This window comes from Oncorhynchus mykiss, chromosome 25 (assembly GCF_057628025.1).
Source record: "Oncorhynchus mykiss isolate SJ-2025 chromosome 25, ASM5762802v1, whole genome shotgun sequence".
NCBI lineage: Eukaryota > Metazoa > Chordata > Actinopteri > Salmoniformes > Salmonidae > Oncorhynchus > Oncorhynchus mykiss.
Genome location: NC_143046.1, coordinates 73,761,464 through 73,783,437, shown reverse-complemented (window position 1 = coordinate 73,783,437; position 21,974 = coordinate 73,761,464). Strand labels below are relative to the sequence as shown.

At 42.8% G+C, this 21,974-nt stretch overlaps 2 protein-coding genes and 1 pseudogene across 12 annotated transcripts in view; 2 read left to right on the top strand and 1 right to left on the bottom strand.

Moving 5' to 3' along the window:
- The window catches only part of LOC110505733 (ral GTPase-activating protein subunit alpha-1), a 117,034-nt gene extending 116,456 nt beyond the window's left edge, over positions 1–578 (bottom strand). For all 10 annotated transcript variants that reach the window (XM_090221035.1, XM_090221042.1, XM_090221037.1 and 7 more), the window contains exon 1: positions 176–578. In XM_090221035.1, the coding sequence (XP_090077161.1) occupies positions 176–281 (106 nt within the window). In that variant the 5' untranslated portion in view covers positions 282–578. The remainder of the gene's footprint in view (positions 1–175) is intronic.
- Positions 579–2,286: 1,708 nt separating this feature from the next.
- brms1la (BRMS1 like transcriptional repressor a) lies at positions 2,287–5,895 on the top strand. The gene is made up of 11 exons (XM_021585135.3): positions 2,287–2,416; positions 2,500–2,649; positions 2,763–2,853; positions 2,980–3,107; positions 3,312–3,391; positions 3,530–3,626; positions 3,846–3,935; positions 4,079–4,143; positions 4,355–4,394; positions 4,653–4,782; positions 4,903–5,895. The coding sequence occupies exons 2-11, from the start codon at positions 2,514–2,516 to the stop codon at positions 5,018–5,020; spliced, it is 975 nt and encodes a 324-aa protein (XP_021440810.1). The 5' UTR covers positions 2,287–2,416; positions 2,500–2,513; the 3' UTR covers positions 5,021–5,895.
- A 735-nt stretch (positions 5,896–6,630) lies between these two features.
- Positions 6,631–21,974, top strand: part of LOC110505731 (tetratricopeptide repeat protein 7B-like) — a 116,704-nt pseudogene continuing 101,360 nt past the window's right edge. The window contains exons 1-4 of the transcript XR_016491555.1: positions 6,631–6,827; positions 8,384–8,538; positions 8,878–9,046; positions 11,900–12,033. The product of XR_016491555.1 is annotated as a tetratricopeptide repeat protein 7B-like (transcript). The remainder of the gene's footprint in view (positions 6,828–8,383; positions 8,539–8,877; positions 9,047–11,899; positions 12,034–21,974) is intronic.

Sequence of the window (21,974 nt, the reverse complement as noted above, 5' to 3'; positions counted from 1 at the left end):
ATCCGTCCAGTGATGGAGTAGCAACAATTAGGCACGTTAGCTAGCTACTCCACACTAAAAACAGATACAATTCGCAGGCTCACTTCAGCTAGGATAGCTTTGGTTTAGCTGTAGCATCAAACTATAGCTAGCCCAGCAAGATAGCCGACAGACAAAATGTCTAATTTCGACTTACCTATAACGATCCGCAGGTGTTTTAGGCGTGTCAGTACATCTTTTTTGGGATCCAACACTTTCGGTGTTGATTTTTTGACGTCCCCATGAGGCTTTTTTGAGAACATTCCGAAAGAAGGAGACGAACGAATCTGTGTAGGAGGCAGCAAGCCCCTGTTAATCTTCTTCAAAAGATTGCTAACCACAAGAGAGCTGGAGGTCCGTTATCATTTGATTATGTACTGCGACCTAATAGCCTTCAAGGGCGATAACATGTATACAAATAAATTAAAGTCATTGAGAGGTGTGCATTTTGCAGATAAGAGTTTATGTAAAATGTTGCTAGCAATCCAAACAACACACCTCTCCCCAAAATCTCAAAACATGGCGGAGCTTGAGATATGAAAAACAAGTTAATGGAAATCAGAGCAATTCAACGCTCCAGTCTGGTAGAAAAAAAAAAAAAATATATATATATATATATATATATATATATATATATATATATATATTAATGTAGTGTCTGGTTTGATTCTTTGAAACATTTTAGATGACAGTCAGATTCTAATGAATGGCATAATGTTTCCCAAGCAAGCAAGCAATCTGGAATTTTCATTTCAAAGACCACTACTTGTGGGTGGACCATTTAATAAAAAATCAAGTTTCACATTACATGGAAAAGGGAAAGTGCACTGTATTAGTCTACATTTATCATACTGTGTTCTGTGACTGTCAAACAAGAGGAAGAGTGAGAGGGGAGAAAGAGATAAACGTTTTGTATGTGTAATGTTTACTCTGATTGTTTTTTCTTTGTTTTGTTTAATTCGCTTTGTTGGTTTTTGCCATTATTTTTAGGTTTATTTCACTTGTTTTAGCAATCTAAACAAGTTTCCATGCCAATAAAGAAAAAATGTATTTGCAGCACTACAGATGGCTATTTCAGTTCGCTAATACAGGACTTGTAAAGGGCAAGTGCGGGTACTTTTGTGTGAGAAAGAAATTATCTTTTTTTTTTTTTTACCTTTATTTAACTAGGCAAATCAGTATAGAACAAATTATTATTTACAATGACAGCCTAGGAACAGTGGTTAACTGCCTTGTTCAGGGGCAGAATGACAGATTTTTACCTTGTCAGCTCGGGGATTCAATCTAGCAAACTTTCGGTTAGTGGCCCAACACTCTAACCACTAGGCCATCTGCCTTAATATATATATATATATATATATATATATATATATATATATATATATATATATTTATATATATATTTATATATATATATATATTTTATTATCAGGGCTCAGCACCCCGACTTCCCGCGACTATGCATGTCTTCCTTCCTCCAAATGCACTGATTTGAATGGAACTGGACAGGTAACAGCAAAATACCTGAAGCCAGACACCACATTGCTTACCCCAGTTCTGTCATTTCAGTTGAGATCTAGATCTGAAAGCTAATTTAGCGAAGTGAAAATACCGACAGTATTTATTGAAATATGTAGTTACAGTAGTACTGTAACTACATATTGACTTATATACGTTTTCATGCATGCTTTAATTATAAGCATATAAACTGGAAATTCGAGACAGTTACAGTACTACTGTAACTACATATTGACTTACATAAGGTTTCACGCATGCTTTAATTATCAGCATATTAATTGAAAATTCAAGACAATGTTCTCATTCTCAACTTTTCTTGATTTGATTTGTATGGTCTAACGAGATGGTGCGCTGCTTTGTCAAACCCTGGGGAATGTAGTTTGTGTTCTAACCCTTTTGTACAATTACTTCATGGTGAAATTGTTGTAAAACAACTACAATTCCCTGACATCGAAATGTACGTCAATTACGCGCCATTGAACCGCTGCGATTTATCGTTTGTTTTTAGCTTGGACGCTTGCTTGCTGGCTAGCTAGCTAACGTTAGCTAGCTTTCCATCAATGCTTACCGCTTATTCAATCAGACATACAACGATATTATTTATCTTTCTGTTTTTATATTTTGCTATTGCTATTTTTTTATACTAATCTTACCGACATATTCATGTCATCCGATGAACTGTGTAGTTTTCGAAAGATAGTTTCACTTGCTAGCTAGCTAGCTAGCAAGCGAGCTATCTTAATTTCCGGTGTTTTTTGTTGTTGTTTTATTCGCTAACTAACGTTAGCTTTGCAACGATTTTGGAAGCTATTTCTAAAGTAAATATCTATCTCTTTTTTGTTGGAAGTACAAAATACAATTACTTTGTTAGTAGTTGAAGGTAAGTTCAAGCTTTGAACTAGCATTATTATGACTAGTTCATTTATTTGGCATTGTGATACAAGCATTCTGATTAAAATCCAGGTAAGGAAGTCAACATGCCGGTACATTCTCGAGAAAAGAAAGAAAGTAACCACGAGGAGATGGAAGTCGACTATCCCGAACAAGATGGGAGCAGTTCAGACGAGGATGACACTGAGAGCTCGTCCGTGTCAGAGGATGGGGACAGCTCGGGTAAGAATTGTTTTACCAACCCAGTTTGTTTGTAAACTACAAGTGATTTGCTACACATGTTACATGAATGCACCTGTTTCATTGGTATTTTGGCTATCATGCATGTATTGTAGAGATGGATGATGAGGACTGTGAAAGGAGAAGGGTGGAGTGCCTTGATGAAATGACAAATCTGGAGAAACAATTTGGAGACCTGAAAGACCAGTAAGTCTCTGACTGCATTTACTGATTGGATTTACATTATACATATGTCTCAATTCCATTACAGTGGGTCAAACAGGTGAATGTATCTAAGGTTAACCAATTGTAGCCAATGCTGTTTTTGTTCAGGTTGTACAAGGAGAGGTTGAGTCAGGTGGATGCCAAACTCCAGGAGGTGATTGCAGGCAAGGCTTCGGAGTACCTGGACCCCCTGGCAAATCTGCAGGAGAACATGCAGATCAGAACAAAGGTTGCTGGTAAGTCTGTCGCAAGCTAATCTTTGGATTACATTATTTATGTAGCTTTAAACTGATTTCACAAATTGCTGTGGCATTGAACACCAGATTAATAAATGAAGGTTTCCTAATTGTCATCCAGAAGTTGACAAAGTAAATCTGATGAAGAAAATGGAATGAACAGTATGCTGGCATGTCTCACTGTCAAATTGTTTTCCTTCTCAGGGATCTACCGGGAGCTCTGTATAGAGTCTGTAAAAAACAAATACGACTGTGAAATCCAAGCAGCTTTCCAGCACTGGGAGGTGAGCATTGTTGTTGGGAAGTCCACATATCATAGCTCTACCCATGTCCGTCTTCAAACCTCTGATGTCAAATTAATTTATTTGTATGGCTTAATTGATTATCATTTGTAACCATTGATTCCTCTTTGTTTGTCTTAGAGTGAGAAGTTGCTATTGTTTGATACAGTGCAGAGTGAACTTGTGGAAAAGATCAGGCGACTGGAGGAGGACAGGCACAGTATAGACATAACCTCAGGTATCATCAAGTCATTGCGCGAGCCACTAACGTAGCATGCATAACCCAGCTCTCATATGGCTAGTTCCCCAAACAGTTGCAAGCCTAGTCCTGGACTTTAAAGCTATTTTAATGGAGCATGCTTTTTAGTCCAGGACTAGGCTCAGTCTGTGTCCAGGAAACTGTCCGATAGTGGCATGTCTTAATATTCCCTTTCCTCATTGACCCTTCTTTTCTCAGAGCTCTGGAAAGATGAGCTGCAGTCAAGGAAGAACAAGAGGAAAGATCCATTTAGTCCAGACAAAAAGAAGAAGCCAGTTGTTGTGTCAGATATCCTCTTTCATCATCTGAGTTTCAACAGAATGAGTCTCATTTTTTTTATTACAATCTTGTTCTGTGTTATGTGTGTACTTGTCCCACCCACTTTTTCACACTTGCCTTTATATACACCTGTATTTCCTTAACATCCGTACGACCATATATTGTCTACATGTTACAAGACTTGGATATACTGGAGGATTGGACAGCAGTCAGAAAGGTACCATGCCTCGTCGATGCATAGTATGGTCCTGTAGCTCAGTTGGTAGAGCCAGGATAGTGGGTTCGATTCCTGACACAACCTATACATGTATGTGTGACTGTAAGTCGCTTTGGATAAAAGCTTCTGCTAAATGTAATTTATTATTATATTAGTATGTTTTGGATTTATATGATGATGATCATATTCTAACAATTTTAATATCTTAAAGGCTGTGGCTACTTTGGGACCTCACAGAGGTAAAACTGATGGTAAGACTCAACTTCCATTTTGAATTAAAGACTTGTGCTGTAAATTGTTTACTCACTCTATTCTGTTATTGTGAGATCCTGTCCCTCATCTCTTTTTGGTTTTCTGAACCAAACTATGAATGAACACCATGCATAATAAACACAATTTAATGTCAGCAAGTTGACATTATACTTTCTAAGAAGTTACTATACCAACTTGGATTGTGTACTTTTGTGACTAAATAAATTTTTTTGTTTCCACCAAACATTAAATTCCAGTCTCCACCAATAAGAATGAAAAGTATCAGCATAATGCTCGATCAGAAGAGGGAAAGTTGAGTTATGACGGAGAATGGTACTGCCGTGGACAGATGATATGCATCGACAAGAAAGATGAATTTCCCACAAGGTGAGGATACTGGCATCCTTGGGAATATATATATATATACTTTTTTGGAAGCAAAGTATTTTATGTCCTTATTCTAACAATTTCAATGTTTAATCTTCTTCTCTTGCCCCCTGTCCAAAGAGCCATAATTACCACAATCAACCACGATGAGGTTTGGTTCAAACGACTAGACGGCAGTAAATCCAAGCTGTATGTCTCTCAGCTCCAGAAAGGCAAATACACTATTAAACACTCCTAATTTTCAGGTCAACTTGCACCACTCCCTCTCCAAAGCTCAGGAGTTATTCAAAGATCCCCATGGTGCCATCTTCTGCCTATTTCAAGTTTTCTAATGAATTCTGATTTAAATACTTAAAATACAATTTATATGAAATACAATTTTTTGTTAATTTCGTGAGATGGGTTTGGGTCCTCTAAATAGTATTGTATGTAACTAGGTGTGAATATGACCATGTTCCAATGTCATTTTTATTGGGCAAGACAGACAGATATGGAGAACATGAGTTTCCAGACTCTGTTTCTACAGGTTTGCCTTAACAGTAGCTCAAAGCATTCAGATGAGAAAATGTACTGTATAATGGACTAACACTGCAGGATCTATAGAAAGTTACATGGGACATCAGTATAGATCAGTATATCAGCCTCACATTGACAAGTATCCATTATCTCTTGCCATACCCATCTCTGCTAGTTGTACTTTTTGTAATTTATGATACATTCTTTGTAAGTGGTACGGTACTGGTGATGACTGTCTGTATAACTTTAACACTTATGTCTTACATCTTCCAATGCAGTATTCATTTCTTTCTTGCTGTCTGTCTTAATGACATTCCTACATAGGGTTTTAAAATTCTAGTAATGTTCCCAAAATTCCCAGGTTTTCCAGATAACCCGGTTGAAAGTGTCCCAGAATCAGAAGTGAATAAGCAGGAAATCTGCCCTAGATTTCTGGAAAACCTGTGAATTTTGGGAAAGTTACCAGAGCTTTGCAACCCTACTTGTACCTCACTTTGAGATGCTGTAGGTTTGCTAGAAAGGAACCACTGTCTTAATGTACAGAATAAAAGGAGCCTGCATGTTTTATATAAATAAAGGGAAAAATCTGTCTATAAACTTTGTCTGTATTTTTTTAGAGCCCAATAAAATTTTCTGAGAAGATCCAGTGAAATGCACATAACTTTTTCTACACTTAGCTTTTCCATGATCTCATGTCATGTGTGCTTGAGGTCAGCATCTATGTCCATATTTCTACAACAGAGTAAAAAAAAACATATCTTAAGCTGTTTTACTTGGGATAAAGATATGCCCCTAAATCACAGAACAGTTTGGAGATTACAGTCTTGTTTCATGTATAAAAGTTGCTGCAATACCATAATTTGTCACAACCAATTTCTCCTACCTAAACAGCCAAGTGTTTAATGAAAGCTTTTTTTAACTTGCCCAAACACTAGTGCCAAGACTAAGATCAATATTTGAAATGTGTATTGAAGTGTAGTAATGTGAATGTTGGTGTGAAAATAATATGAACTAAACAGTTCAAAAGCAGAACAAATGACTTGTATGTTGTATGCAAGGTTGCAGCAAGGAGTAGTCTTGTACTAAAGCCTTTTGGGAGAGTATCAATATGAATGTGGTGTTAAGTATTTAGATTTCATCACGACTGCCTGTATGTTCATAAACATGAGAAAAGTTGACTAAACAAAAAGTAAACATAGTGAAACAATACATAGCTGTGTGATTATGTCCTTGCATGCAGTTTGGGAAATGGCAATAAAACATTAATTAATAGTTTCACATCTGACAGATGTGAGAGTGACAGCTACCAGTGGGTATCGCTGTTTCCCTTCCGATGAACTTTTCCAACCCGTGTCGCAGCTGACGCTTCGTGGCTGTTGTGTTTTGGTCTCTGCTAGAGTCTGAACTGAAAATGACAGCGAGAAAGTCTGGGTCACGACTCGAGACAGAGATAGAAAGCCGTTCGGAAGGGCAATGGGACAAGATACCAGAGCTTGTACGGCAGCTCTCTGCCAAACTAATATCAAATGGTAAGATTTGCTCTGCGGTTCACTTAAAGATTTGGGGCCTGGACAGGGAACGGAATCCACGGGCTTTCCTAACCACGTCAGCGCGTCTACGTGAATGAAACTTCATTTGCGAGTGGCTGTCAAGTAGCCAGCTACTTCTAGAGGTCATGAGTCTGTAAGAATTAAATAATGATCTTGAACACACCGGTATAGTTTATATTTAGCGAAAACCCGAAGCTCCTTTGATCGTGCATACGCACTCACTTTGTCATTTCAGGCTAGCTACTGTATCTAACTAACTTGGACAGAGAGTGCATACTTGTTGAAAATTCTCACTCATTAAATAGTTCTAAATTATTTTACTGAGCTAGCTATCTTACCAGTTGCATAGGTAGACTTCACATAAATAGTTTAAGAATATTTAGTCCTACATATCAGTGGCCTAATCATACACAATGGAGCGGCTTACAGAAATCAACATAAACAAAATTGAAATCTGTGCGAAATAACAAGCTTCAAGGAGGGGGAAATGGTTTTCTTGACATATTTCAGTTCAATTTCTGTCTGTAAACGAGAAGTCGCCTAGCTGGAATTATTATGTCATTTAACTTCACCTTTAATGCCGCGTTCAAAACAACTAGGAACTCTGTACTCTCCGGCCTACAGACGTGATACATTGACAACGTTTTCTCCGTGTTCCCAGTTGTTTTGAACGCGGCATAAATGTCCTATTTTGGCATGCAAGCATGTTTTGTTGACATAAACTGACATGCCTTCTTATGTCAGTCAGACCAGAGCATAGGGGGGTAGTTAACAAACTGGATTAGCCTACAAATAGCTTTAAAATCCAACATAGCATGAATATTTTTTTTTAATCGACATGAATTAGATTGAGCAATACAAGCGCCACTTTTATTCCATAGGCTGGGATCCGCACTATGCAGCTGTTGCAAGAGCACATCTTTCACTGGCAGTCCACTGGTTTAAAAAACAATGATCGATAAGCATCCTCCAAGCGTTTATTTAAGTTTGATGATATTTGGATGCCAACAGCAGTCACAACATTGGAAGACATAGCTTGGACTGTAGCCTACAAAAGCCTATTCCTGCTCTTTTCCCGTGATCCACACATTTGGTGTGTCATAGTGGTCTCTGACTTGTGGTCAGACTCGCTCAGGTGGAACAAACTTAAACTTTTTTTTCAGTGCTGATTTGAATGTAATTGAGAACAGAGAAGTGTCAGTCTATAGAAGGGGGTGAGAACCATGAGCCTCCTAGGTTTTGTATTAAAGTCAATGTAGCCAGAGGAGGATGGAAACTAGCTGTCCTCCTACAGTGGCTCTACCGTTCAGAGTGCTGTTGAGGGAACTGTAGACCTTCATTGCAAAACCGTGTGTTTTAATCAATTATTTGGTGATGTGATGAAAACTATACTAAATATATTATCTAAAAAGTGTAACTTTTTTAATGTTTCACTATTTTTATTTTTATTAAATTCACTGAGGATGGTCCTCCCCTTCCTCCTCTGAGGAGCCTCCATGGCTGGAGGTATAGACTAAACTCTGTTTGTGTTTCAGATGACCTGGGGAATCTGCTGCTGGGGGAAGCCAAGCTCCAGCAGTACCTCAAGGAGAACCCCATCAAGCAGGGGGCCAGCCCGAGGAGCCCAAGACCCCAGCTTGTAGAGGTCCGCAAGCACCTGACCGCTGCCCTGGACCGAGGGAACCTCAAGGTAGATGTTAATGATATAACACCTTTAGCCATTAGTATTCGTCATATTCTCCAGTCTAGTTTACTCTTTTAAGTGTTATAACAGTGTAGTCCAGTCTTATAACAGTATTATAATACTGCAAAAGGGTAACACTGGTTTAATCAGGATCTGGCTCTACACTCACTGCTTTCCCAAACTGAGAGAATCCCCTTTGAATTGTATAACCTCATATTACTGCCTCACTCCCTCATGCTGCTAGTATGCACCCTTTTTCTCTGAAATCTGAACATGTATTTTTGTGTTCAGGAGAAAACATATGGCTACACAGTAACTGTCTCTTCTCTTTCCTTTTGTGCCTAGTCGGACTACATGCAAGAGGCTAGTGTGTTGATGGCCAAGCTGTCCTATGTGGAGGGAGACTATAGTGAGGCCTTCAACCAGTATGGCAAAGTGACCCTGGACGAGCTGGCACTGGTGGGAGCCCCCGTCTACCGTCTCTCTATGATTGCCGAAGCATACGCTACCAAAGGTAAGAGCTTAGGGTACCATAATGCCCTCACATTACACCAGTCAGGGTTTTCCTGGCTCAAAAAGGGGCTTAGGTGGTGGCAGTGGCCACAAGAAAACCTTTGGGTTGCCTGCCCAAAAAGGTCCTGTGCTGGAAAACCCTGCCAGTATTTCCCATTTCGAAATCTGTGCAACAAAATTGTCCAGGGGAACAGATCTATGGTACGGGAAACACTGCATAACCATACCGTCTATTCTACTACCAAATTTCAGCTTCAATCTCAACTCCGCTTCAGTACTCGACACATTCATTCTAGTAATTTGGTGAATTTGTCTCTTCTAAAGGACATTGAGCCTAATCTGTGGTGCTGAAGCCCTCTGTTCTTTCACTGCCTCAGTCATGTATTGAGAAAGTGCTGGGGTGAATGTATTACCTAACTCTGCTGGTCTGGTCAGTCTGAGTCTTAACCTGGTGCCTGCCCTGCCGTTGCACCCCTGAACTCTGTCACTGTATGCTTGACAGGGGGACAATTAGCTTGGCTGATGAGAACACAATGTGACCTCCCCTCAGAATTCTGCACTAATACAGGGGGATGTTTGATTGACCTGCTGTAAAATGGAGATGGTTTTGATGGATAAGTAATGGCGTTTTAAATGTCCTATAATAGAGTCAGTTGCTGTATCTAAATCTAGTGTGTATATTAAAATGGACATGATATGGAGGAAAAATCAATCCATTGTCTCTGTAAAGAGGAACTTGACAGAGCAGCACCAGTCTTCTGAGCTAGTATACCCTGCAATGTGTTGATGGGCCATATGGTGGCAGTAGAGGTTCACTGTTCACTATGCTTATGTTTGCTCATGCAGAGAGGAGTCCTCACACACACACTGTCTGTCTGTCTGTCTGTCTGTCTGAAAGAAAGAAAGAAAGAAAGAAAGAAAGAAGCTCTACCGTAGCGTGGAGCCCCTCAATACAGCAGCCTAGTATACACACGGCAAACACACAAATCTGTCCCCCTCTATACATACAGCAGCCTATCCTAGGATTTACACAGACCGACCGGTGATGCAAGCAGTTGCCCATACAGCATACATCACTGTGGAGCGACTGCATTGCGTAGGCAACCCCGCCCCCACATAGGCACACACACGTCTCCTCCCCGGGCCGTATTGCCAGCAATCATACTGTGTATATGGAGTGAAGCATTGAAACATTAGGGCTTGACCTGAATTTAGGCAAGCTGACTTTATAGCCGGAAACATCTAGAATGGAAGGAAGTCTCTTCAGATGAAGCTCTCTTTTATGTTAAACAGCATCATTTCTTATATAGTCCTTTGTTGGCTGTGTAAGGCAGTGTTGATAGATAGCATAACCTGAGTTCATTAGTCATTTTGTGTGACTTTGTCTGTACCAGCCATCTTGTTTGTCCGATGGCGGGAATGGGAAGACATTACTGCTGTTTTAATTTTAATGAGCGTCCTAATCGAGAGGAGTGGAGGGGAGGAGGAGGTCAGGCCGGCCTGTTTAGAGTAACACAGGAGCCCATTAGGCTGTGAGAGTACCACAGTGGTATGAATAAGTTATCTGGCACGGCAGCTGAGAGAGCAGAGCCATACAATGACAACAGAACCCCCCCGGCTCCAGTCATTAACATACCCGCATCTCCACCACAGGAAATCTTTATAAGGCAAAGACAAGCATGGCTGCATACATCTATCTCTCTCGCTCTCTCCATCCATCCATCCATGGTGGCGGTCCGTCCATCTGTGACAGAGCATGTTAATCTCTCCATCTGTTTGTTTCTGCCTCCTCTGTCTTTCTGTTTCTTTGCTTATCTATAACTCTCTCTCTCTCCTCCCCCCTCTCTCTCTCTACCTCCGTCCCTCTCTGTCTTTCTGTTTCTTTATCTATGTATAGCTCTCCTCCCCTCTCTACTTCAATCCCTCTCTGTCTTTCTCTCTTGCATCAGTATTCATGTTCCAGTCATGTCCTATAAAGAGAAGACGTCTGCACCTCTATGGTACTAGAGGTTTCAGGGTGTGTAAATTAATCATGTGGGGTTGATGGAAGAACCGTTTGGCTTGTATTGTTTGGACCCTTTTAGTGAATGGCTCTATTTGAGCGTCACACAGTTGGAGTAGTCTTATGTAATTCCAGAGGCTAGAGCTATTTATAATGAATGAGTTATTAAGGCTATTATCTATTATTAATGCGTTGTTTGAAACGGGTGCTTTGGGAACTGCAGATTCGGTTTCATAACAACGAGGTGTGTGTAGCCACAATGGAAGTGTTGTGCTTTTCTACATATTGTCTTGTTACAAACAGAATGGTCTGGTGATTGATAGAACCGGCCCACACAAAACAAGATACAGTTTACCCAAAGGTCAGACAGGGATACTTTTCCTCATAGTATCCTTTTAGGGCCCGAGATATTCCTTCGCACGTGAGTTTACATGGAAAACTCTGACTACAACAAAGGCCCAGAGTTTTTCCTTGCCAGGTCACAAAATCAGGGAAACTCAGGGCCTTACATGAGGGAAAAGAGTGAGGGCCTTCATTTGTAGAAGAGTGAGAGCCAGAAGTAGAAGGCGATTGTTGTCCTAATCTCCTCTTTAGAAGAAAGGAAGGCTTCTTCAGTTCTTGGCTGACATGAGGTGAGGCTGGTGGCTGTCCTTGACTCCGATGATTGTACACTATGCACACGCATCCGCACACGCACAAACACACACAGACACTAAAGCTTGAGCGTGAACTTTAAAACCTGGTGGGCTGCATTGTGTGGTCTTATCCTGACCAGTGGCAAGGCCACAGTACTGTATGTGAGGTGTAGAGTATACAGATGTTTATTAAAATTCCTTAATTTCTTCTCTCCAGGTCTGTGTCTTGAGAAAGTCCCGGCTGCATCTCCGTCCCTGTCCAATTATAACGTGGACAAAGACCAGGAAGTGATTACCTGCTATGAGAAGTCTGGAGACATTGCCCTGCTCTACCTACAGGAAGTAGAGAAGGTAACCTAGCAACCAGCTAACATTGGCTTTACAAGTGGATGTGTTGATGGGAGGGAGAATATGGGGATGCTTTAATCACTGTGACAAAACCAAATCATTTTCAGGTGATCTAGGCTAATACTAACAAAATAATCAACCCTCTTTTAAATGACAGTTTAAGGTATACTCGGCTAGATGACGTTGCCATGAGCAGCACTGCAGATATTAAGATGAGCGGGATGCAAGACTGCAACGTGATAGCAACGGGACCAAAACAGCGGAGAAGTTTAGTCTCGAGCTTCAACACTCTTAGTTGTTTACTGCTGTTTACTTTGTGCATCTACGTCATCTTGCTGAGTCGATTTTTAAGTTACAATTACAAATAGCCAAGACTAAGGGCCAGTCACCAGTAACTTAACTTTTGTTCTCGGATTGTTGCTGTTTGACATTTTAAAGGGAAGTGTCACACCCTGGTCGAAGTATTTTGTGTTTATCTTTATTTATTTGGTAAGGCCAGGGTGTGGCATGGGTTTTTGTATGTGGTGTGTATGTATGGGGATTGTAGCTAGTGGGGTGTTCTAGCTAAGTCTATGGCTGTCTGAAGTGGTTCTCAATCAGAGGCAGGTGTTTATCGTTGTCTCTGATTGGGAACCATATTTAGGCAGCCATATTCTTTGAGTTTGGGGTGGGTGATTGTCCTTAGTGTCCTGATGTCATTGTTCTGTTAGGTTACACAAGTATAGGCTGTTTCGGTTTTCGTTAAGTTTATTGTTTTGATAGTGTTTGTGTTTAGTGTGTTACTTCATTAAACATGGATTGCAATAGACACGCTGCATTTTGGTCCGACTCTCCTTCTCACCAAGAAAACCGTTACAGAATCACCCACCACCAACGGACCAAGCAGCGTGTCAACAGGCAGCAACAGCAGCGTAAAGAGGAATGGACATGGGAGGACGTTTTAGATGGCAAGGGCTGTTACACTTGGGAGGAGATACTGGCTGGAAGAGATCGCCTCCCATGGGAACAGGTGGAGGCACTTAGGAGAGCAGAGGCAGCCGGAGAGAGGAGCCGGCGATATGAGGGAACACGGCTGGCAAGGAAGCCCGAGAGGCAGCCCCAAAAATTTATTGGGGGGGGGCTAACAGGGAGTATGGCTACGCCAGGTAGGAGACCTGGGCAGACTCCCTGTGCTTACCGGGGGGCTAGAGAGACCGGACAGGCACCGTGTTATGCAGTGGTGCGCACGGTGTCTCCAGTGCGGGTGCATAGCCCGGTGCGGTATATTCCAGCTCCGCGTGTCGGCCGGGCTAGATTGAGCGTCGAGCCTAATGCCATGAAGCTGGCTCTACGCAGCTGGTCCCCAGTGCGTCTCCTTGGGCCGGCTTACATGGCACCAGCCTTGCTCTCGGTGTCTCCGGTTCGCCTGCATAGCCCAGTGCGGGCTATTCCACCTCGCCGCACTGGCAGGGCGACCGTGAGCATTCAACCAGATAAGGTTGGGCAGGCTCGGTGCTCAAGAGCTCCAGTGCGCCTGCACGGTCCGGTTTTTCCAGTACCACCTCCACACCCCAGCCCTCCGGTAGCAGCTCCCCGCACCAGGCTTCCTGTGCGTGTCCTCGGCCCAGTACCACCAGTGCCAGCACCACGCATCAGGCCTACAGTGCGCCTCGCCTGTCCAACGCTGTCGGAGCCCTCCTCCTCTCCAGCGCTGTCGGAGTCTCCCGCCTGTTTAGCGCTGTTAGAGCCTTCCTTCTCTACAGCGCTGCCGGAGTCTCCCGCCTGTTCAGAACTGCCAGTTAGCATAGAGCTGCCAGTTAGCATAGAGCTGCCAGTTAGCATAGAGCTGCCAGTTAGCAAGGAGCTGCCAGTCTGCAAGGAGCTGCCAGTCTGCAAGGAGCTGCCAGTCTGCAAGGAGCTGCCAGTCTGCATAGAGCTGCCAGTCTGCAAGGAGCTGCCAGTCTGCAAGGAGCCGCCAGAGCTGCCTGTCTGCAGGATGCCGCCAAAGCTGCCAGTCTGCAAGGAGCCGCCAGAGCTGCCAGTCTGCAAGGAGCCGCCAGAGCTGCCAGTCTGCAAGGAGCCGCCAGAGCTGCCAGTCTGCAAGGAGCCGCCAGAGCTGCCAGTTAGCATGGAGCAGCCAGGGCCGCCAGTCAGCATGGAGCAGCCAGGGCCGCCAGTCAGCATGGAGCAGCCAGGGCTGCCAGTCAGCATGGAGCAGCCAGGGCTGCCAGTCAGCATGGAGCAGCCAGGGCTGCCAGTCAGCATGGAGCAGCCAGGGCCGCCAGTCAGCATGGAGCAGCCAGGGCCGCCAGTCAGCATGGAGCAGCCAGTCAGCATGGAGCAGCCAGTCAGCATGGAGCAGCCAGAGCAGCCAGTCAGCATGGAGCAGCCAGAGCTGCCAGTCAGCATGGAGCAGCCAGTCAGCATGGAGCAGCCAGAGCTGCCAGTCAGCATGGAGCAGCCAGTCAGCATGGAGCAGCCAGAGCTGCCAGTCATCATGGAGCAGCCAGTCAGCATGGAGCAGCCAGAGCTGCCAGTCGACCAGACTCTCCCAGATCTGCCAGTCGACCAGACTCTCCCAGATCTGCCAGTCGACCAGACTCTTCCAGATCTGCCAGTCGACCAGACTCTTCCAGATCTGCCAGTCGACCAGACTCTTCCAGATCTGCCAGTCGACCAGACTCTTCCAGATCTGCCAGTCGACCAGACTCTTCCAGATCTGCCAGTCGACCAGACTCTTCCAGATCTGCCAGTCGACCAGACTCTTCCAGATCTGCCAGTCGACCAGACTCTTCCAGATCTGCCAGTCGACCAGACTCTTCCAGATCTGCCAGTCGACCAGGATCTGCCGAAACCACCAGCCAGCCTGGATCTGGTAGATTCATCAACCTGCCTGAGCTTCCTCTCACTCCTGAGCTTCCTCTCACTCCTGAGCTTCCTCTCACTCCTGAGCTTTTCCCTTCAGTTCCGAGCTGCCTCAGTCCCGAGCTGCCCCTCAGTCCCGATCTGCTCCTCAGTCCAGTGGGGTTCTGGGTGAGGACTACTAGGCCATGGTCGGCGGCGAGGGTGGACTATCCAGGGACGCGAGGAGAAGGGACTAAGACATTGATTGAGTGGGGTCCACGTCCCGCGCCGGAGCCGCCACCATGGACAGACGCCCACCCGGACCCTCCCTATTGTTTTGAGGTGCGTTCGGGAGTCCGCACCTTAGGGGGGGGGTTCTGTCACACCCTGGTCGAAGTATTTTGTGTTTATCTTTATTTATTTGGTAAGGCCAGGGTGTGGCATGGGTTTTTGTATGTGGTGTGTATGTATGGGGATTGTAGCTAGTGGGGTGTTCTAGCTAAGTCTATGGCTGTCTGAAGTGGTTCTCAATCAGAGGCAGGTGTTTATCGTTGTCTCTGATTGGGAACCATATTTAGGCAGCCATATTCTTTGAGTTTGGGGTGGGTGATTGTCCTTAGTGTCCTGATGTCATTGTTCTGTTAGGTTACACAAGTATAGGCTGTTTCGGTTTTCGTTAAGTTTATTGTTTTGATAGTGTTTGTGTTTAGTGTGTTACTTCATTAAACATGGATTGCAATAGACACGCTGCATTTTGGTCCGACTCTCCTTCTCACCAAGAAAACCGTTACAGGAAGTTTGCAGAATGAGGTTGCTGTTAAACATTCAGATTTGGGTGGCCGGCCGCGACCGCGAGACCCATGTGGTGGCGCACAATTGGCCCAGCGTTGTCTGGGTTAGGGGGGATTTGGCCTGCAGGAATGTCCTTGTCCCATCGCGCACTAGCAACTCCTGTGGCGGGCCAGGCGCAGTGCACTCTGACAATACAGTGTTTCCTCCGACACATTGGTGCGGCTGGCTTCCGGGTTAAGTGGGCATTGTGTTTCGGGGGACGCATGGCTCTCGACCTTCGCCTCTCCCGAGTCCATACGGGAGTTGCAGTGTTGAGACAAGACTGTAACTACCAATTGGATACCACGAAATTGGGGAGAAAAAGGGGTGAGAAAAAAAACCTACTGTTCAAAAGTTTGGGGTCGCTTAGAAATGTCCTTGTTTTTGACATAAAAGCACATTTTTGTCAATAAAATAACGTGAAATACAGTGTAGACATTGTTAATGTTGTAAATGACGATTGTAGCTGGAAACGTTAGATTTTTTATGGAATATCTACATAGGCGTACAGAGGCCCATTATCACCAACCATCACTCCTGTGATCCAATGGCACGTTGTGTTAGCTAATCCAAGTTTATAATTTTAAAAGGCTAATTGATCATTAGAAAACCCTTTTGCAATTATGTTAGCACAGCTGAAAACTGTTGTTCTGATTAAAGAAGCAATACAACTGGCCTTCGTTAGACTAGTTGAGTATCTGGAGCATCAGCATTTGTGGGTTCGATTACAGGCTTCAAATGGCCAGAAATAAAGAACTTTCTTCTGAAACTTGTCAGTCTATACTTGTTCTGAGAAATGACAGCTATTCCATGTGAGAAATTGTCAAGAAACTGAAGATCTCGTACAACGCTGTATATTACTCCCTTCACAGAACAGAGCAAACTGTGGGAGGCCCCGGTGCACAACTGAGCAAGAGGACAAGTACATTAGAGTGTCTAGTTTGAGAAACAGCCACCTCACAAGTCCTCAACTGGCAGCTTCATTAAATAGTACCCGCAAAACACCAGTCTCAACGTCAACAGTTTATGAGGCGACTCTGGGATGCTGGCCTTCTAGTCATAGTTACAAAGAAAAAGCCATATTTCAGACTGGCCAATACTAATAAAATATTAAGATGGGCAAAAGAACACAGACACTAGGGGAACTAGAGGAACTCTGCCTAGAAGTCCAGCATCCAGGAGTCGCCTCTTCACTGTTGACATTGAGACTGGTGTTTTGCGAGTACTATTTAATGAAGCTGCCAGTTGAGGACTTGTGAGGCATCTGTTTCTCAACTTAGTGTTACAGCATGTTTGGGGTAAATCCAATACAGCACATTACTGATTACCACTCTCTATTTTTTCAATCAGTGTTGGCTGCATCATGTTATGGGTATGCTTGTAATCGTTAAGGACTGGAGAGTATTTCAGGATAAAAAAAAATCAACAGAATGGTGCTAAGCAACAGGCAAAATCCTAGAGGAAAACCTGGTTCAGTCTACTTAACACCAGACACTTGGAGATTAATTCACCTTTCAGCAGGACAATAACCTGAAACACAAGGCCAAATCTACAATGGAGTTGCTTACCAAGAAGACAGTGAATGTTCTTGGGTGGCAGAGTTTCAGTTTTGACTTAAATCTGCTTGAAAATCTGTGGCAAAACTTGATGATGGTTATCTAGCAATGATCAACAACCAATTTGACAGAGCTTGAATAATTTTGAAAATGATAAATGGGCAAATGTTTTATAATCCAGAGTGTACAAAACTCTTAGACGTACCTAGAAAGACTCACAGCTGTCGACACTGCCAAAGGTGATTCTAACATGTGCTGACTCAAGGGTGTGTACCAGTCAAAAGTTTGGACACACCTACTCATTCCAAGGTTTTTCTTTATTTTTACTATTTTCTACATTGTCACATAATAGTGAAGACATCAAATCTATGAAATAACACATGGAATCATGTAGTAACCAAAAAGTGTTAAACAAATCAAAATATATTTTATATTTGAGATTCTTCAATGTAGCATTTCAGTTAACAGGTGTGCCTCGTTAAAAGTAAATTTGTGGAATTTCTTTCCTTCTTAATGCGTTTGAGCCAATCAGTTGTGTTGTGACATGGTAGGGGTGGTATATACTGTAGAAGATATCCCTATTTGCTAAAAGACCAAGTCTATATTATGACAAGAACAGCTCAAATAAGCAAAGAGAAACAACAGTTCATCATTACTTCGAGACATGCAGGTCAATCAGTCCGGAAAATTTCAAGAACTTTGAAAGTTTCTTCAAATGCAGTCGCAAAAACCATCAAGAGCTATGATGACACTGGTTCTCATGACGACCGCCACAGGAAAGGAAGACCCAGAGTTACCTCTGCTGTAAAGGATAAGTTCATTAGTTACCAGCCTCAGAAATTGCAGCCCAAATAAATGCTTCACAGGGTTCAAGTAACAGACACATCTCAATATCAACTGTTCAGAGGAGACTGTGTGAATCAGGCCTTCATGGTCAAATTGCTGCAAAGAAACCACTACTAAAGGACACCAATAATAAGAAGAGACTTGCTTGGGCCAAGAAACACGAGCAATGGACACTAGACTGGTGGATATCTGTCCTTTGGTCGGATGAGTCCGATTTTGCGATTTTTGGTTCCAACCGCCGTGTCTTTGTGAGATGCAGAGTAGGTGAACAGATGATCTCCGCATGTGTGGTTCGCTCCGTGAAGCATGGAGGAGGAGGTGTGATGGTGTGGGGGTGTTTTTTTGCTGACACTGTCTGTGATTTATTTACAATTCAAGGCTCACTTAACCAGCATGGCTACCTCAGCATTCTGCAGTGATATGCCATCCCATCTGGTTGGTGCTTAGTGGGACTATCATAAGTTTTTCAACAGGACAATAACTCAACACTGGTTGAGAGAATGCCAAGACTGTAAAATGCTGTCATCAAAGCAAAGGGTGGCTACTTTGAAGAATCTCAAATATAAAATATATTTTGATTTGTTTAATACTTTTTTTGGTTACTACATGATTCCATATGTGTTATTTCATATAAAGAAAACCCTTGAATGAGTAGGTGTGTCCAAACTTTAAACATGTACTGTATTTGTTGTGTGACAAAACTGCACTCTTTAGATTGGCCTTTTACTGTCCCCAGCACAATGTGCACATGTCTAATGACCATGCTGTTTAATCAGCTTCTTGATATGCCACACCTGTCTGGTTGATGGATTATCTTGGCAAAGGAGAAATACTAACTAACTGGGATGTAAACAAATTGTACACAAAATGAGAGAAACAGTATTTTTGTATGTATGTAAAATTCAAGGGATCTTTTATTTCAACTCATGAAACATGGAACCAACACTTCACATGTTGCATTTATATTTTTGTTCAGTATATAAACCATCATTCAACCAAGCTTAATAGGTTTACAATTTTGTTAAAGTAATTTACCTATTGTCAAAAGCACCGTTAAATGATAAAAAACAGATGTTTTTTGATGTGAACCTGTTGTGAACCCGTTTTCTCCATTGAGCCTGGGCATCCGACTCCACATCTGTATTGCAGAGTTGTCAATGATGTGGTCGGTTTTCAATTGGCTTACGCTTATCACATGGTTTGTAAAGGCTGAAATATTGTGCGTTGGGATGCTATCGGAAGCTTTAACATTTGTAACAAGCATGCTATCAAACATCCGTTGTTACACCCCTGTAATTAATAAGTTAGTCATAAATGTTTCCAAAACTAAAAGCATTGTATTTGGGACAAATCATTCACTAAACCTCAACTTCATCTCGTAATGAATAATGTGGAAATTGAGCAACTGCTTGGAGTTACCCTGGATTGTAAACTGTCATGGTCAAAACATATTGATACAACAGTAGCTAAGATGGGGAGTAGTCTGTCCATAATAAAACACTGCTCTGCATTCTTAACACTATCAACAAGTCAGGTCCTACAAGCCCTGGTTTTGTCACACCTAGACTACTGTTCAGTAGTGTGGTCAGGTGCCACAAAGAGGGACTTGGGGAAATTTCAGTTGGCTCAGAACAGGACAGCACGGCTGGCCCTTAAAAGTACAGGGAGACCTAACATTAATGACATGCATGTCAATCTCTAATGGTTCAAAGTGGAAGAGAGATTGATATCATCATTACTTATTTTCGTAAGAGGTGTTGATAAGCTGAATGTACCGAGCTGTCTGTTTTAAAATACTAGCACACAGCTTGGGCACCCATGTATACCCCACAAGACCTGCCACCAGAGGTCTCTTCACAGTCCCCAAGTCCAGAACAGACTTTGGGAGGCTCACAGTACCACATAGAGCCATGACTACATTGAACTCTATCCCACATCAGATAACTGATGCAAGCAGCACAATCAGATTTAAAAAGCAGGTAAATATACACCTTATGGAACAGCGGGGACTGTGAAGTAACACAAACATAGGCACAGACACATGCATACACACACATGATAACAAACACACTATACACAGATGTACACATGGATTTTGTGTTGTAGATATGTGGTAGTAGAGTATGGCCCTGAGTGCACACACTTAATGTGTTGTGAATTCTGTAATGAATGTATTGTAATGTATTTAAAATTGTATAACTGCCTTGATTCTGCTGGACCCCAGGAAGAGTCGGTGCTGCCTTGGCAGCAGCTAATTGGGATCCATAATAAATACAAATTACAGACTGCAATGATCACCAGTTACATGTCATTATTACTGTGTAACTATGCATAATTACAATTCATTATAATTCTTGTTACAGCGTAATTGCATAAATGCACTGTAATAAGGACCCCTTAAAATGAAGTGTTACCAACATTTTATAGAAACTTTTGCATAAAGACCGTTCAGATGGAATATCAATCTACATTGTTAGATTTGTGGAAATATATCATGCAACCTGACCTTTAATGAATCGCTATCCTTCCTTGGTTTCCCCAATAAGTGGATTGGACTTGCCTGTAATTAACTCATTCATTAATTGATTGGATTTGTATAGGGCTTTTCCAGTGCTCAAAGCGGCAACCATTTTGTGCCAGAACGCTCACCACACATCAGCTAATGTTTGGGAGTTGGACCTGCCTGTGTGCTAGTGTATTAGACAGTGCAGTAGGCCTATACCCCATCAGAAGTGCTGGTGTCTGTACTATTAGTACCATAGTGGTTGAAGGGGGCCAGGTTCATCAGCAGATCGATGCAGCATTGACAGACTGGCCCAGACTGTTCCTGTGTCTGACCTTGGCCGCTGTTTCAACCAGCAACTTTTTTCTCCACTCGGATTTGTTCTGCCAACAGGGTTTTCCCTTGCATTTTATTTTCTATCTCTTTCTGTCTGCTCTCTGTTTCTCGCTCTCTGTTTCCCTCTCTTTGCTTTTTCTATCTCTTTCTGTCTGCTCTCTGTTTCCCTCTCTTTGCTTTTTCTATCTCTTTCTTTCTCTCCATCTCTCTGTCTCTGCTCTCTCTCTCTCTCTCTATTTTTCTTTATTTCTTTCTTACTTTCTGTATTTGTCTCTTCTCTCTCTCTTCCTCTCCCTCTCTCCTTTTCTGCTCTCTCCATCTCTGAGTCTTTCCTGGCCTCTCTGAGGGGTTGCAGAACAGTGTAGCAACCTTTTATATGTTTTTCATTTCAGCAGCCCTGCTATCTAGTCAGTCTGAATGCATATATATGCTATCATGTGGGAACTCACTCAATAACATTCTCCCATCCCCAGTGCTAGCCTGTCTGATGCTATTCTGGCCCTGAGGCCTTTGGTGTGACTACTCTGTTGAGTTATGGTGTTCACAGTGTAGAGATAGTGAATGGTTTTCAGACCTTCTATTTTGTGCAAGTGTCCTTAAGTGTCCTTAGTTGAAGAGCAATGATGCAAATACTAATTTGGCCCATTTTTGGGGCTCATGGTGTCATTTTAGTTACCAAGCCTCAGGATAGAGCTGTGCTGTTGCTCTAAAATGTCATAACTGTATGTGCTATTTGAATTCAATATTTAAACTAATCTAGTGGCATCAATTCTCTCCCCCAAAAAGCCACAGGCTTTACCCCTGCATTTTCTTTCTTCTGCATCGGCTGTTAGAATTCAATATTGAAATTCTAATTTAGTGCAACTGATTCACATTGGAGCGGCACGTCCCCAAATAGCTCCCTCCCCACCTCCAGCACACGCCTTTCCCTTCCCCACCTACATTCCCAGCCCACCCACACATCCAGAACACCAGGTCGGAGAGAGCTGCCCCCCTGTAATTGAACCGGCAGCTGATTCCATACAGCATACAGAGAGACACTGATACAA

Excerpts from the sequence above, each read along its gene's own strand:
- brms1la (XM_021585135.3), top strand. The coding sequence starts at position 2,514 with ATGCCGGTACATTCTCGAGAAAAGAAAGAAAGTAACCACGAGGAGATG. Across the intron at positions 3,392-3,529 it reads CAGCTTTCCAGCACTGGGAG|AGTGAGAAGTTGCTATTGTT; the intron begins GTGAGCATTGTT and ends TGTTTGTCTTAG. Across the intron at positions 3,627-3,845 it reads CAGTATAGACATAACCTCAG|AGCTCTGGAAAGATGAGCTG; the intron begins GTATCATCAAGT and ends TTCTTTTCTCAG.